Source organism: Aphelocoma coerulescens, chromosome 2, assembly GCF_041296385.1.
Source record: "Aphelocoma coerulescens isolate FSJ_1873_10779 chromosome 2, UR_Acoe_1.0, whole genome shotgun sequence".
In the NCBI taxonomy this organism is placed as follows: domain Eukaryota; kingdom Metazoa; phylum Chordata; class Aves; order Passeriformes; family Corvidae; genus Aphelocoma; species Aphelocoma coerulescens.
Window position 1 is genome coordinate 154,399,803 of NC_091015.1, and position 14,981 is coordinate 154,414,783.

Genomic DNA, 14,981 nt, shown 5'->3' on the forward strand with positions numbered 1-14,981 from the left:
ATATTAAACTTTTTACAGATTAATTACTGTTTGGTATATGAGCAAAAATGCTATTTAACTCCCAAGTTATATTTGCTAAACTCATGTCAATTCAAAGTGATCAGCCAAAAGACAACTACAGCAAACTGAGTAGGAGTTAACAAGTCACACAGATCAACAGACTCAATATCAACTTCTAAAGTAAATAAGAAAACAATACCATTTTGCTTTCAATATATTCTTTTAAGAAAAGAGACCCAGATTTGAAGGTTTGGAGGTTCTGTGTGTATTTGGGGAGTAACCATGATAGAACAAAGAAATATTTTTTAGACGAGGCAAGGAAAGTATGTGCAACTGAGAAGCACCCTACACAGTTAAGGAAAGACTGTAAGAAAGAGTGGTTGGTTGTACTCAAGCCACATTTGGGACAGAAACCAGTTTGGTTGGCTGGAAATAATAGTTTAGATTGATCCTAGGAAAATACCAACTTTAAGAACCATAAAATACTGGAATAGAGAGATGCAAAAATCTGCTACATTGCAAGTTTTCCAGAATAAAGTTAGACAAACATCCATCAGAAATGAACTCTCTGTACTGATCCCGCTTCAGGCTAAGGGAGGGGCTCAGTTGGGATCACTTCCCATCCTACATGTTAAGGACACTAATATTTAAAAAAAAAAAAAAAAAGAAGAGTGGGGAGAGGCACAAAAAAAGAATATGAATTCAAGGTCAAACACCTCAATGAAAAAGAAAATTTACATAAATTACATTTTCCTCATAGGCTGTTTCTTAATTGGTTCGGTTTTGGGTTTTTTTATTTGGAATGAACAGGCTGAGGCCTTTATGTACATACAGACTAGGTTCTTTCCTTTTTATATTGACCTTGAACTATCTGAAATCGTCTTGTAAAGAAATGAGGTGATCACTTACCACATCCCATGAAAGCTGAAATAGTCCCTCTGCTCTAAACCTTGCAACTCTCTAGTCATACAATCAACAAAAAGCCCTCAGTGCACAGTCACAGTCTATTAACAGCAAAGTAAAACAATTCGCCACATTTTAAGTAAGTAAAATATTTCTGATAGTGCATACTTTACCAGTTATGTCATGTTGTTTGAATGACTCACTGTAGATTTGATACTGATTAGGGCAATGTTTCTTCAGCCATTTGCAGACATCCTGCTGGGTCCATAATGCCACAGGCTTGGTCAGCTTCACAGTCCCAGACTAGGAACGCAGAATGAAGAACAGAAATGATGTTTAGTCTGCACACAAATTTCAGAAATACTAATCCGTGACATCTAGATATGATATTAAAATACTAAATGCAAAACAGGAGCTGCTCTGACAGATGTCCAGTAATAGCCAGCACATTACATACACATACCCCACTGTTCAAATATATCACACAGGAATCACACACAGTGAAAGGTTCTTTAACATTATTTTCCCTCAATGGTATGCATATTCCCTGCATCACAGAACCATACTGCACTTGAGTAATTCGTTTTAAGAGTGACCAACTGACTACAGACAAAGGGTAACAGATGCACGCTTGGAAGACTTCAAACTCATGAGAGAGAGAATACATTTGTGTCCCAGTTTGGATATAATCACGGAAGACCAGGAGTACTCCCAGGCCAGGCATGGTCCTCAACTACAATTACAAAAGATCTTGGAACAAAGGCCTTTAGTGCCAACAAGCCTGAAGACTGGTTTTGCGTAGGAAAAGGAGACTACACACCAATGGATGCAGAGCTGGTGATATTGATTCATACCAACCATTTCAGCTGACAAAATTCCTAATTTGAATGATGTTTACAAGCAGCTATAGTTTTTCTGCTTCCTTTTCACCTTTAAACTTTCCTACAATCACCTTTACATGAAATAAGTAGGACTCTCACTTAAAACAGTTGATCCTTTATAAATGAAAAATCATTTTTAAAAAGAATACTGTTCAATACTTTCCTTAGAATTCAGTTTTATAGTAGATTAGCAGTTTAAAAATAAATACTCATAAATTGATTGTGTTATTGTATGTATAGTTACATTTAATTTAATCAAACCATTCACCCTTGCATATACACTTTTTAAAATAGTATAAGAATGCTGAGTTCTAAGCTACCTGAACTGCAGGGATTTAAAACCTCTTGTAAAAGTAGGCAAAAAAACAAAACAAAAAAAATATTGAAAGTGATTTAATCTTTTTTTTGCAACACAGTCTGCCCAGAAGACTAAGGAAACTTTAAACATATGGGCGGTTATTACCAACAGTAAATGTTTCACACTGGACACTGCTGATGTAAGTGGGTGTGAACATCAGTGTATACACTTACTTCATATTTTGCCAAAGAATTAATCTAAGGAATAAAATCCAAGTGTCTGTTTCAATGCTATGCATGCAGAATACTGTCCTCCAGCTCCCTGGTGGTGTAAAAGTTTCAAAAGAAGTTTCTCTGCACAAATTTGAGGTGAAGGGGAATGTTTCAACCCTTCTTCTCCATTAGGACTCATGGCAGACTCCCTCAATGTCACTAGCCAGGGTTTACCCCAGTACTTACTCAGATGCCTTTTGTCAGACAGATCTTTACAAAGTTACTTTGAAATTTGTCATTACTAGAAGCCCTAAAGACCAAAGCAGTTTTAAGCTCGTGCTTTGCATGTCCTATTAAGTCCATAAAGTATGTCATGAAAAGATAGTAAGTTAGGGCCAGGGAATATGGCAGACCTAAAAATCCAGCAGGCATATGTGTCTTAAATTTCTCATGTCCAGTTGTCCCTACCTCTTTTATATTGCCTTGCAGAAGTTAAATAAACAGGAAAATTATGGCCAAATATATAATACAATGCACATCCCCTAGCTCAGCCTTTTTTGAGTTGAATAAAAATACACTCATCAGAAACATGAATCCTGTTTCAAACACACTAATAGGCATCATCCATATTTACAGGTATCACAATAATGCACAAAACCACCACAAAAAATCAGGCTAATCTTTGCTGCTTCCCATCAAGATACAGAAGCTTGACTGACAGACTTGGTCTCCATAGAAAAAGGAACTTGCAGAGGTGTTGAGGGTGCACAAAACCCAGTGCAGCACTTGCCCTACCACTACCCCCCTTCTCAGCAGCTCATCCCTCTTCTACACACACAGGATCCAGCACAGGTCTGGAGAAAGGGCAACCTCTGTAGGGAGAGCAAGTGCCCTGTAACTCCCAGTTCCTCATGCAACTCAAAAGATCAAAGGGCCCTCTTTGAACTTCTCTGCCCTTCTTGTTACTGCTATTTTGAGTCAAAGAAAAAACTGAATTTCAATGAAGAGTCCAATACTATGGTATCAGCTAGATGATTTTTTGTTACATGCATATATAAATGCGTGTCCTTCTCAAATTACATCAAAGAAATAAACATGTGAAAATATCCACGACACAAGAAGTCTCTCTGATTCTGCAGAAATCCCTTGAACAACAGGCTCAAGACTTCACTGTCTATCTTTATATGTGTTACTAATTAAATTTAAAGGGGTTTTTTATTGCATTGGAATTTTTGAAGACTAGAGAAAAGTCTGTCAGGCCTTGAAAAACAGTTAATGGTTTTTCTTGTACATCACAAAAATATTTAAATGACAAAATATTTGTATACAGATATATACAGCTAGCTACAGACTTACAATCTATTTATTCCTAGCTGAAAGTACACAAGTAGTGCCAATGTTTGCTTAAACCAAGAGGCTGCTCTTTTCAGTTCAGCAACTATTGTCCTCTTAAAAGGTTTAAGCACCATCATGTTACGTATCTGAAGTACAAGTTTATTAACAATTACAGTGCAAATTTAACACATCCCTCTGTGCCTACAGAATTGAAAGACGGTTTCAAATGGAGCTTTTATGCCATGCAATATACAAGATCACTGCATAGCAAACATACATGCTGACTTCTTACTGTCCAATGTTTGGAATTCTGATAGAAACATTTAAACTTATAATTGCAGTCCAAAGAGGACATTTTTACATTGTCAACTTCAAATGTTAGGTTTAGTTTTCTAATTCATGAGGACTTCATGAGTTAGAGGAATAAAGGGGGTTTAAAGCAATGGCTATAAAAGTATGTCTTTGCTTTCATTTTTGGAACATCATACCCAAAATATTTTCTAACCAGATGCTCCAAATGAAAGGCTCTTAAAAATATACTTCCCTCCCACAAAATTCATTTCTTAGTTTCTTCCCTGCTCTGAAGGCAAGATCTCATACAAAAAACCTTCCAGTAAACAAAAAAAAATTAACTTTACCATAAACATACCTACTAAAAGACACCCCTGCCATTAACTACCTATAAACTACCTAGACAGGTGAAAAAACTATGTTTTACTTCATTTGTTTATCAGCTTAGTCAAAGAATAGCCCAACTGATTAAAATAAAAGAATGCATTAAAAAATACCTTTGTTCTGGCCTTTCTTTTAATTCTCCTGACATAAACTCATCCTAAGATCACCCTTTGCTGGCAACTCTTTAATAGTCTTAATCTTGCCAAATGTTATGCCAACTCTTGTGCCAGATACAGATCTAATGAGAATAAAAGTGAAGGAAAACCTGTTTCTTCAGGATTTTGTGAAAACTGAACCTTTTTCTTCTAAATTGCCCAACTCCAGTTTTTGCTAGGTATATCTCAAAATATAAAATGACTCCCAAGAAGAAGAAAAAACAAACATATTTACTACATGACAAAATTTCATGCTTTGTTCCATGGTACAGAGAACATAGTACTCAACATCACCAACTCAAGAATAAATAAATAAACAAATCAAACTTACAGCCTGTGCATTACTAGAGAGTGTATTTCAGTGTTCAGAATAGCATTAGCAACCAAGCCCTGCTCTTCCTATACAATGATGGACAAGTTATCTCTTCAGCCTTCCAGGTGCAATTTACCAAGCCTGCCAACTTTGAACGTCAATTTATTCACCAGAATTTCTTTGGTTTTATTTATCATATTTTACTCCAGAAAGAAAGGGCTTCTGTATTTTTGAGTGATGAAGGACTCAATCTCATCATTTAAACTACATTACATACTTTGACACAAGCTATTCAAAAGTGCTTGTTCAACTCTTAACATTTTGTGTATTTACAAACCTGCTCAGATTACAAAATCCAGGGATTGTGGAGATGAGGGTGCTCAGTCAAACAGGGCTGCAGGTTTCCCAGAAGAAGGCTGTCTCATACTATTTGTAACATCTGGTTTGCCAACATACTGATCCTGACATACATGCATAGTCAATGCATATTTACATTCAAATTTACCCAAAGTCAGGCCCTACAGTTTCTTGTATGAAACAGATGGATAAAAAAGGCACTGCTGAAAGCATTAAGGCAGATTCTGCTCCAATATACATCTTCAGAGACTCTGCTCTGGGGTTTTCAGTTTAACTAGAAAAAGACAAAGCAAAACCAATTTTATTACAGCTGCGCTGGTCAAAGAACTGTTACGGTTTAGATTCTGCCAGCAAGTAAATACCACACAGCTGCTCACTCACTTGCTCCCCCAGTGGGATGGGGAGAAGAATCAGATAAAAAAGTTAAACTCATGAGCTGATTATAAGAAGAGTTTAGTAAGTGAAACAAAGCAAAATATAGTAATACTAATGTTAATAGTAACAATGATCATAATGATGATGATAATAATAATAATAGCAATTTAAAGGAAGAGGAGAAAGAAATAAACCCCCAGTAGAACAAGTGATGCCCAATACAATTGCTCACCACTTGCTCAGCGATATCCAGCCCATCCCCAGCATTGGTCCCTTCTGGCTGTTGTGCTTTAACCCCAGCCAGCAGCCAAGCCCCAGGCAGCCGCTCCCTCCCTTTCCTGCTAGCGGGGTCAGGGAGAGAATAGAAGGGTAAAAGCCAGAACACTCATGGGTTGAGATAAAGACAGTTTAATAGGGAAAGCAAAAGCCACACAAGCAAAACAAAACAAGGAATTAATTCACTGCTTCCCATGGGCAGGCAGGTGTTCAGTCATCTCCAGGAGAGCAGGGCCCCATCACATGTAACAGTGACTTGGGAAGACAAACACCATCACTCCAAACATCCTCCTTGGTCCCTTCTTCCCCCCACTTTATATCCTGACCATGATGTCATATGGTCTGGAATTTCCCTTAGGTCAGTTTGGGTCACCTGTCCTGGCTGTGTCTCCTCTCAGCCTCCCAGGCAGCCCCAATTTCCTCACCAGTGTGGTGGTATGAAAAGCAGAAAAGGCCTTGGCTCTGTGCAAGCCCTGCTCAGCAATAACAAAAACATCTCTGTATTACCAACTTTGTGTTCAGCACAAATCCAAAACATAGCCCTGTACTAGCCACTGTGACAAAAATTAATTCTACCCCAAACAAAACCAGCACACTGGCCAACACCCACCTGAGTTTTCATACTAAAAGTGACATCCTATAGTATGGAATATCCCTTTGGTCAGTTCAGGTCATGTCCTGGCCATGCTCCCTCCCAGCTCTGGTACAGCTTCTCATAGGCGAAGCATGAGACACTGAAAAGTCCTTGATGCAGGGCAAGCACAGCTTAGCAACAACCAAAACATCCATGTGTTACCAATATTATCCTCTTACTGAATCCAAAATATAGCACTGTGCCAGTGACTAAGAAGAAAACCAAGTCTATTCTAGCTGAAAACAGGACTGAACACAAGCAAGGCAAGGGGCTACAGGGAGAAGCTACACCATTTATTAGACCAGCAGTGTGGCTTCTTCCAGCTGTGCTTCAGACACAAAGAAATCTTCTAATGGAGTAGAGGTGGGTACAACTACTCAATGTGGAACCATTATGTTAACCCAGATAGGCAGTTTAAGGGAAAAGGGGGCTCATGGTTGCAAGGGGCAATATGAGAAGAGCAAAGAAAAGAAGCAGTAAGGTCATTGCCACCTAGCAGGGACAGAGAGAGAGCAGTCAGGGTGGCTGTCACGAAGAATAAGAGAGAGTCAGCTGGGGCAGGAAACATTAAAATGGGTCAGAAAACCATTGACATGTCTGTGCTCAGAGAAAGAGACTGGAAAGAAAGAAATGGGATTGTTTCATACATCAAATTGAGAATGAAATATTTCTTAAAGCAAAACAATGCCTTCTGCAAGCAAACTATAAATGGTCAATGATATATTTTAAAATTAGAAAAATAAAATTTTATGTGTATCTGACACAGATACATAAAGCAGGGAACTTAACTACACAGCTCCAATGAACCATCTAAGTTATGAAATCTTTCAGGCTGCTCTGGAAACAAGACTAACAGCATCATCTTCATCATTTTATGACAAGAAGCAGGAGGAGCAGCAAAGCCAAGTAAGAATTTCAAAAGATGATTTTTTAAAAACATGCTTGAGTTATATTTCTAAAGCTGAGAAAATAAGAATCTCTCATATATTCCAAATTACTTCTCCAACATTAAACTGCTTATACAGAAATCAGAATCAATGGCTAACAAAAATGTGGCTTCGTGTTCTGGAAAAAAAAAAATAACCAGACTTGTGAATGTGTTATCTTAAGATATTGAAAAATCTGGAAAGGGCACATTTTTGGTTATAAATAAATTTTCTCAGGTAGTTAGATAGTTTATACTTATAGATTTTTCCAGCAAAGACAGAAGAAATTTACAGTAATAAGGAGACATGCCATAAAAACATTGGAACCTCCATTGTATTGGGTTCCCATCTGTGCTGTTGAGAATTTTAATACTAAGAAAAGATGAAACAACAAACCAAAGAAAATGTATTTATTACAAAACAAACAAGGAAAATACTGTAAGACAGCTTATCTTTTGTAAGACTGAATGTTAAAAAGATTGCTGATGAAAGATTGAATGTTTAAAACTTGAATTGGATCAGAAATCGAGCCACTGAACAGATGGGGACAGTCTTTGGGCATTGGAGGGGAAAGAAGGAAGTTGGAGAAGAAGATGAGGACACTGAGGCAGCACCAGCTCAGGGCTCTGAGCACTCAGTGAACAGGACTAAGACAGCCCTCTTCAGAAAGGACCAGGTAGGGCAAAGACTGGAGACTGACAGGGAAGTCATGGGAGGTATGAGAGAAGTGAAAAAATTCCTGTTAAGTAGATTTTCTGTTCCTATCCTTCCTCTTCCTGGAGGAAAAGGAGAGAAACAAATGCTCCTGCTACAGGGCCTCCCTCCTACATTAGCAGCAGACGTTCACTGCCTCCTGTCTCTCCCTGAGTCTCTTCATCTTTTCACACCACCGAGGTCCAAGTCAGTCACCGGTTGCTTTTCGTTGCCTCCAGTGGACTATAAAGGGCTGTCCCTGCCAAGGCAATGTTCTGGCAGTGTTTAAAGGCAGATCTGCATAAGCAAAAACTTCTACCCCAGGGTCCCAAATCAGTGTAGCACCACCACTTGTTCAAAGACTCAACAAAGATAGAGGCTTTACCTGGCCTTCAAGCAACACCAGGACTGACCCAATCCAGCACCTTCTGTACCAGTGCCACAAACAGGTGTGTTACAAACAGACTGCAAGGGGGGGTAGGAGGGGAGAAGAAACAAATTATAAAATATGATGAGATTCATGTGAAATTTATCCTGATCAGGATAAAGACAGAACCAAACAACAAGCAAAGATAAATACGGTGACATGTCTCCCATGAGAGTTCTCTCGTTCCATGAAATATCCCACTCTGAAAGCAAGAATCATGACTGGCAGATGCAGGTGTTGATATAAATGGCAGTGGCACTATCAGCAAACTGTGAAGAACTGAAATGTCAGAATGAAAAAGGAGAATACAGAGCACTCCTCAGAATTGTCAAGAGCCTTGCCTAACATCATTCTAATTGCTATCAAAAATCCTGAAAGCCACAACTGGGACACACAGGCCAACAATAAAATCACAAGTAGGACCAGGAACACCATCAATTTTAGGTTTTGACCTCCAAATCCAAATCAAAACATTTAATGTTTTAAAATCCACTTCATGTAAAGAAACTGTATTTTTAATCTTGCCAAATTTAAGATCCATTTCACTCACCGCAATGGATTCCTTCCAGTCCAAAAATTAAATATTTGCTTTTGGATATTTGCTGAGAAAACACAGAGAGGAAGAGCTGCTCTATTGAGGTGAGAGTGGCTACCTCACAAGGTATGTCAGGTGTTTGATATTTCTTTATTGATTTGGCTGAGATTCCCCTTCTCTACCAGAGACAATTCAAACCTGTCCAAATCTGTCTCTGACCACCACTGTCTTATATCACAGATTACTGTCTTCACAAGTAAATACAAATCCTTCTTGTTTTACAAAGAGAAACCTACTCTGTATCCTGCATAGATCTGGAGAACAATTTCTGCTTACACAGCACGTGCCCTACTAACCTGCCTTGTCCAGCTATGAAAAGGTTCCTCCTTGCCCTTCTCTATCCTGCTTGCTACCACTCTTCAGCCAAAGAAGAAACAGAATGAATTTTAATTAATGGTGCTGGATTAACAGTAATTTACAAGTAATTAACTAAGCTTTACTACTAGCACACGTTTACTGCACTTAACCATCCACCTCAGCAACAATAAAAATTTGAGACATTCATCCTCAACATGGCACATCCAACTTGCAGGTTAGCTCGTTTTTTACCCTGTCTCAAGGGCTAAGTACTGCACCCACTGTGAAGAAGATTCATGGCATAAGTTTTCATCACAGAATATTCTGCTCAGACACAGAGTAGCCACAGGAGAGTGCCCCACCTTGGTGAAGCTGTTAGTTCATATCCATTCAGGTACATACAGGAAAGCAAACAGGAATATGTAATAACTAAGATGGTGATGAAATGTAGCTCCCTGTTTCTTAACAGATTCTCCTGAACTCAGAAATACTGTTACAGCAGCTGAAATTCCAATTCTGAGGAAGTTCAGTATTTGTAAAAAATATTTTCTCCATGTCTAGATGAAAATAAAAATTAAAAGAAATAACCACACCCCAAACCTACCTGTACTACAAAACTGAAAATTACAAATGAGTCTCCATCCCCACTTCTTATTTTTTAAACCAATTTCGGCATCTCTGCAAGTTACAGCTTAGGCAGCAACATCTACAGTTGAACTAAACCAAGACTGCTTATCAGGAATTCCATTAAAATAAATACAAAACAGGTATATAAGTAGGTACACTGATTTTCTTGGAATTTCTCACATACTTATTTAACAATGATCACACAGAAGAATTTATTACCTAAAAATACAGCCTGTAGAGCAACAAAATCCACTCGCCAAACTAAACTGGAAAAATGTTCAATTTGCACAAAATTAGAAATAATACATTAAAATCTTGTTGCCCTTTACTTAGAGAAAAATAAGCAGCTAAAACCAAGAGCTAAAGATGTAGAGATCTGAAGGACAGAACAAAGTCTTGGATTTACACTTGCAAATTCAGTAAAAAAGAGTAAAAGGATGCTGGTCAGCCTGTATTTGTTTTGCAAATCATGAGATTGCATCTGACTCATAAGGACATGTATCTGATTATACCTTATCTACAGTTCTTCAGTCACTTAACTGTATTCTTTCAAGTACAGCTCAATTACCAATTGTTAGCAGTACAAATCACAAAATAAGCTGCCCTGAAACGAGAACAACTAGACAGGAGCCTGACAGTTTTAAATGTACTTGCTTCATATTCACATTATCCATATTAACATGGCTATGAACTGAAATGTGGCAAGTAAAAATTATGATATGTAGATTAATAGCAGAATTTTCTAAAGCTTATAAAAATTAATTTTCTTTACTAGGGATTCAACTACAATACAACTAGGTCTTTAATGGGGAAAAAAAAAGAGGTTGTACAGAGAAGTACCCTAGTCTTTCCAGAGATTTCAGGTAATACTGGTAGCAGAACAAGTATTCCTGTGCTTCTAATTGTTCAGGGTATTCTAATCAAAAGATTGTTCAAGTACAGGCTAAGCCTTACCTCAGAAACATGTACTTTAGAGTGTCAGTGGGGGTTAGGTGGTTTTTGGTGACATGCTTTTTAAAGAAATACACATCAATGTCATAATACTGCTTTTGCCGAGGCGGTATTACCTTTCTCTGGGGAGTCATCATTAATGATACTGGCAATTTTTATTATTTATCTTGGGGATTTACTAATGGAATTGCCCATGTATAATAAATCTGTGCAGCACAGACCACACCTCACTTCTTCCATTTATAATTACAGTATTCTGTTGAGAAGATACTCAGCACTGGGGTTTGAGTACTTGCTGTGTATTTTTTAATAGCTGCAGTGTATCAGGTGGAAGGTTCATTTTTTCATCTTAAACACACAAACAGTGAAGCATTTCTATATGAGAAGAGTTATAAAAACTGTTACTTAGCAAGTAGTGACTCAACAATAGTACATTTGTACAAGAACAACCTTGTACAAATGTACATCCAACATCCAGAGAGGATCTTAATCCCTATTAAATGACAAGCTGCTTTCTTACAAGGGTTACTCCTTCCAAGTGAGTCACATTTTTGGCACCTTTGTTTCCAGCAGATGTGCCAATTGTAAGGTGCTTGCACTGTAAGGAGTAGCACAACCTTTCCATGCCAACTTTCAGTCTTTATGGATAGGCTCATTCATATGCAGAAGGCAGGTGCAGCAGCCAAGGCATTTTATCCCCCAGCAGCAATCAAAGTTTTCTAGCTATCTTTGCCAGTTGACTCTTAACTGTGTTTTCTTAAGCCAAACACATTTTGAGGAGAACAACTTTATAGTACATAAGTATGAATAAGAAAAGGTCTGAGCCTAACCTGACAGGTCAATCTCTTGCTTCCCCAATAAGACATGCCTTCCAGCAAAAGCAGGAGAAAAAAAAGGCAGATATTGATAGAAGAGTCAGATTGGCACAACCATCTGATTCATGCAAGAGCATTGCAATGCCTGTGTATAGAAGGTCATAATAGATTTCTCACATAAATTATCTAGAAGACAGATCAATCACTTATTTTTCAAAACAAGCAGAGCACTTCTGATGTCAATGTAATTTAATGCTAATTACTTTTGAGAAACTAGTCTTCTCTCCCTAATAAGCGAACTCCTGTATTCACTTATTATCTTTATGAAGTCCTATATCCATAAAAAGAACTTAAGCATTACAATGCCCTTTTATCCCCCACACTGAGATCCATTAAGGCCAGGCCCTTTTGCTATTAATACTGTTATTCTTGTGCATGTCTTACTCCATTGCTTTGGGGTTTTAGCAAATTGTTATAAGAGACCCACAGCCTCTCCTTTTTTGCCCCTCTTTTACTGGATAAGGAATGGCTCACTTGGAGTTTGATTTCTTGCTGTATTAAAACCAGCACACATGGGAAAACGGGAGTTTCCCAGGAACATCCAGCAGGCACTACAGGGAGGCTAAGCAGGGCAGGAATTCCAGTGAAGAGCTGCATCTTCAGTTCCAGGTATCATTAAAAAATAAAGCCCAAATAATCCCAGAATGTCCCAGCACCATCTTCCTGGAGAAGGCAGCTGTGGGATGTGACAACACAGAAATGTGAGGTTTTCAATAAAAATATTACGCCCACCTGGCCTCAGTATAAGGAACTTATGTCATAAGGAGATGAATGTGAGAGAAGGGCTAAAAGAAGGTAAATTAAGCATAGTAAGGAACTGTTACAGTGCAGATACTGCAACACGATGTATCAGACAAGGAGGACCATGGAAAAGAAATATACATGGACCGATTCTTGATAGATGTTTCAGAGATGTTTATTTCTCCAGCCGCATGGCCGGAGCTCTGCCGAGGAACTGCTCAATCACGGGACCCGAGGGTCCTTGACCGCGCAGGGGAACACGAAACAACCAATGGGGAACGAGGCTGCCCAGGAGCAGGGAAACCCCGTGTCTCCTCCACAGGACCCCTCTCCCAGGGCTACATGGCAGTGGGCGGGGGGGAACCCAACAAGGAACAATATTCATCTGCTGTAATGTGTTGAGTGCATACAATATATATCTTTTCTGGAGAGAAATCTGTAAAGGGATAACTAAATTAAGGGCTGGTGAAAACAAACTGGCCCTGAATAAGAACTGGAAGTATTTTAATTAGATTTCTGAAAGAAGCTCAGTTCCCTTCTCTTTCCTGGACCATCTGATTGCAGTTTAAGATTACATGAAAAATTCATGCTCATCCTTCAGTTTCTGTTTGCAGAAAGACCAGTAGCTCAGACAGTGAACAGCAGGCAGTTCTCAAGATGCACTCCAGGGGCAAATTCATCTCACAAGCCAAAATTTAACTCTTGGCTAAGTAGCTGATATTCTGTAAGACCACCACATAAAGACACACGTAACTTTAAACATCTCAAATTCCCCATTAGGTCTGCCATGCTGTTCTGCTGCCCAGATCAGGGCTTTTGTCTCAACAGCAGCCTCTGGCAAATGATATTTTTAAACAATTAACACATTTAACATCTTCTCCTTCAGATGGCATATTTTTTGAATAATAAAATATGAAGACAGGTCCAATAATACTCCAATCACATTAATAAGGAAATCTTCATTTTTATGCAGGTTTTTATATCCATCCAATTACTGATGCATAAATGACTCCAGGTAAAACTCACAGTTGCACTGATCCATTTAAGTCCTTTCTAAGAAGCATTACATTTAGAAATAAACTTATCCTGTCTATCCAGAAACAGCAGGTAAAACTACAAAGTTAATGTGCAAAAGAAAACTTAAAAATTGCAAATGACTTGACAAATCTGCTTTGCAATTTTATTTTAGACGACATTATTGCAGTTTTTTACAGGTCATTTGCCAAATCAAATTAGTCTGCTATATATTCTACAACCCACAATGTTTGTTCAAGGGTTTTATGCTGGAAGCTTCTGAATTTGTCCGAATTCAAAACAATACACAAACACAAGCAAAAGTCATTGAAAAAATTCAAGGATGGAGGATGTTTCAAAGGAACCATTTTGTTTGTTTTGGCAGTCCCTCAAAAGACTCCATTTTCTAATCTCCCAGACATCAGAATTCAGAGAAATGTACTGTTAAAGAATGTTACCAGACCTTTTACATGAAAACACGACCAAACACGGGCAGCATGAGTAAGTATCTGATATTAAGAGCACCATCTACTGACAGGCAGCACTTTGACAGCCCCAGCTTTCAAGGAATGCAGCTTTCTCTAAGAAGTGTGTAGTACTTTTCACATTTGCTTTCTCACCTGCCCTGTCTCATCTATTACATTTAGGCTGTTCTCCTGCTTGTGGATCACCAGAGCCCAACTGCTCCAAGATACAGTAGCACAGTCAACCCTTCCACCTTCCCATTTCTTTCCCATTTCACTTTGTGACTGACTCATCCCACATGGAGATGATCACATCTTGTACACAGCTGCTATACCACCACCTTACAATTATAAATTAACATGTTATTACCAGCTGTTTATGAAGACATCTCCAAAACCTCCTTAGTCAACAAGGGTTTTCCACTTAAGTGAAAACCTTTTGAACTGTCCCTAGATGAGAAGCAATCACCTCCTTTGAAGGCTTACTTCATGTAACGAAATATCCTTCCATGTTGTCATGGAAAAGATGACATGGAGATTGAGGTTTCTTCCTCATTTTTATCCTGCTGCTGTTTTATGTATTTGAACACAGGACTGTAACATTTTATTACTTTTCTACACAAAATTGTTAGCAGATGCACAAAAAAAAAGGCTGTTTCTTGACAGACAAGAAAATATTATCAATATCCACAAATTCTCTTGGCTAGTATTATCAGAAATAATCTCTAGGAATGTTATCTAACATCTTGATCACTTCTAAACATAGGCATAATACACAGTAAAGATGCTCTGAAGTACTCTGACACATTTGAAAGTACTTGTTAGCACTATCACAATTACTTACCATGTAAGATTTGCGTTACAACACTGTAAGAGCTAAATCCTTTATATATATATGCTTCAAGGGAATAAAAACAGGAAATCAGAATAACTTTTCTAACAAATTCAGAATAACTT

The 14,981-nt window shown here is 38.2% G+C and overlaps 1 protein-coding gene across 2 annotated transcripts in view; it reads right to left on the reverse strand.

The window, feature by feature from the left end:
• SAMD12 (sterile alpha motif domain containing 12) overlaps positions 1–14,981 on the reverse strand; it is a 187,332-nt gene that overhangs the window by 140,116 nt on the left and 32,235 nt on the right. For both annotated transcript variants that reach the window (XM_069005374.1, XM_069005373.1), the window contains exon 3: positions 1,077–1,206. In XM_069005374.1, coding sequence (XP_068861475.1) covers positions 1,077–1,206 — 130 coding nt within the window. The remainder of the gene's footprint in view (positions 1–1,076; positions 1,207–14,981) is intronic.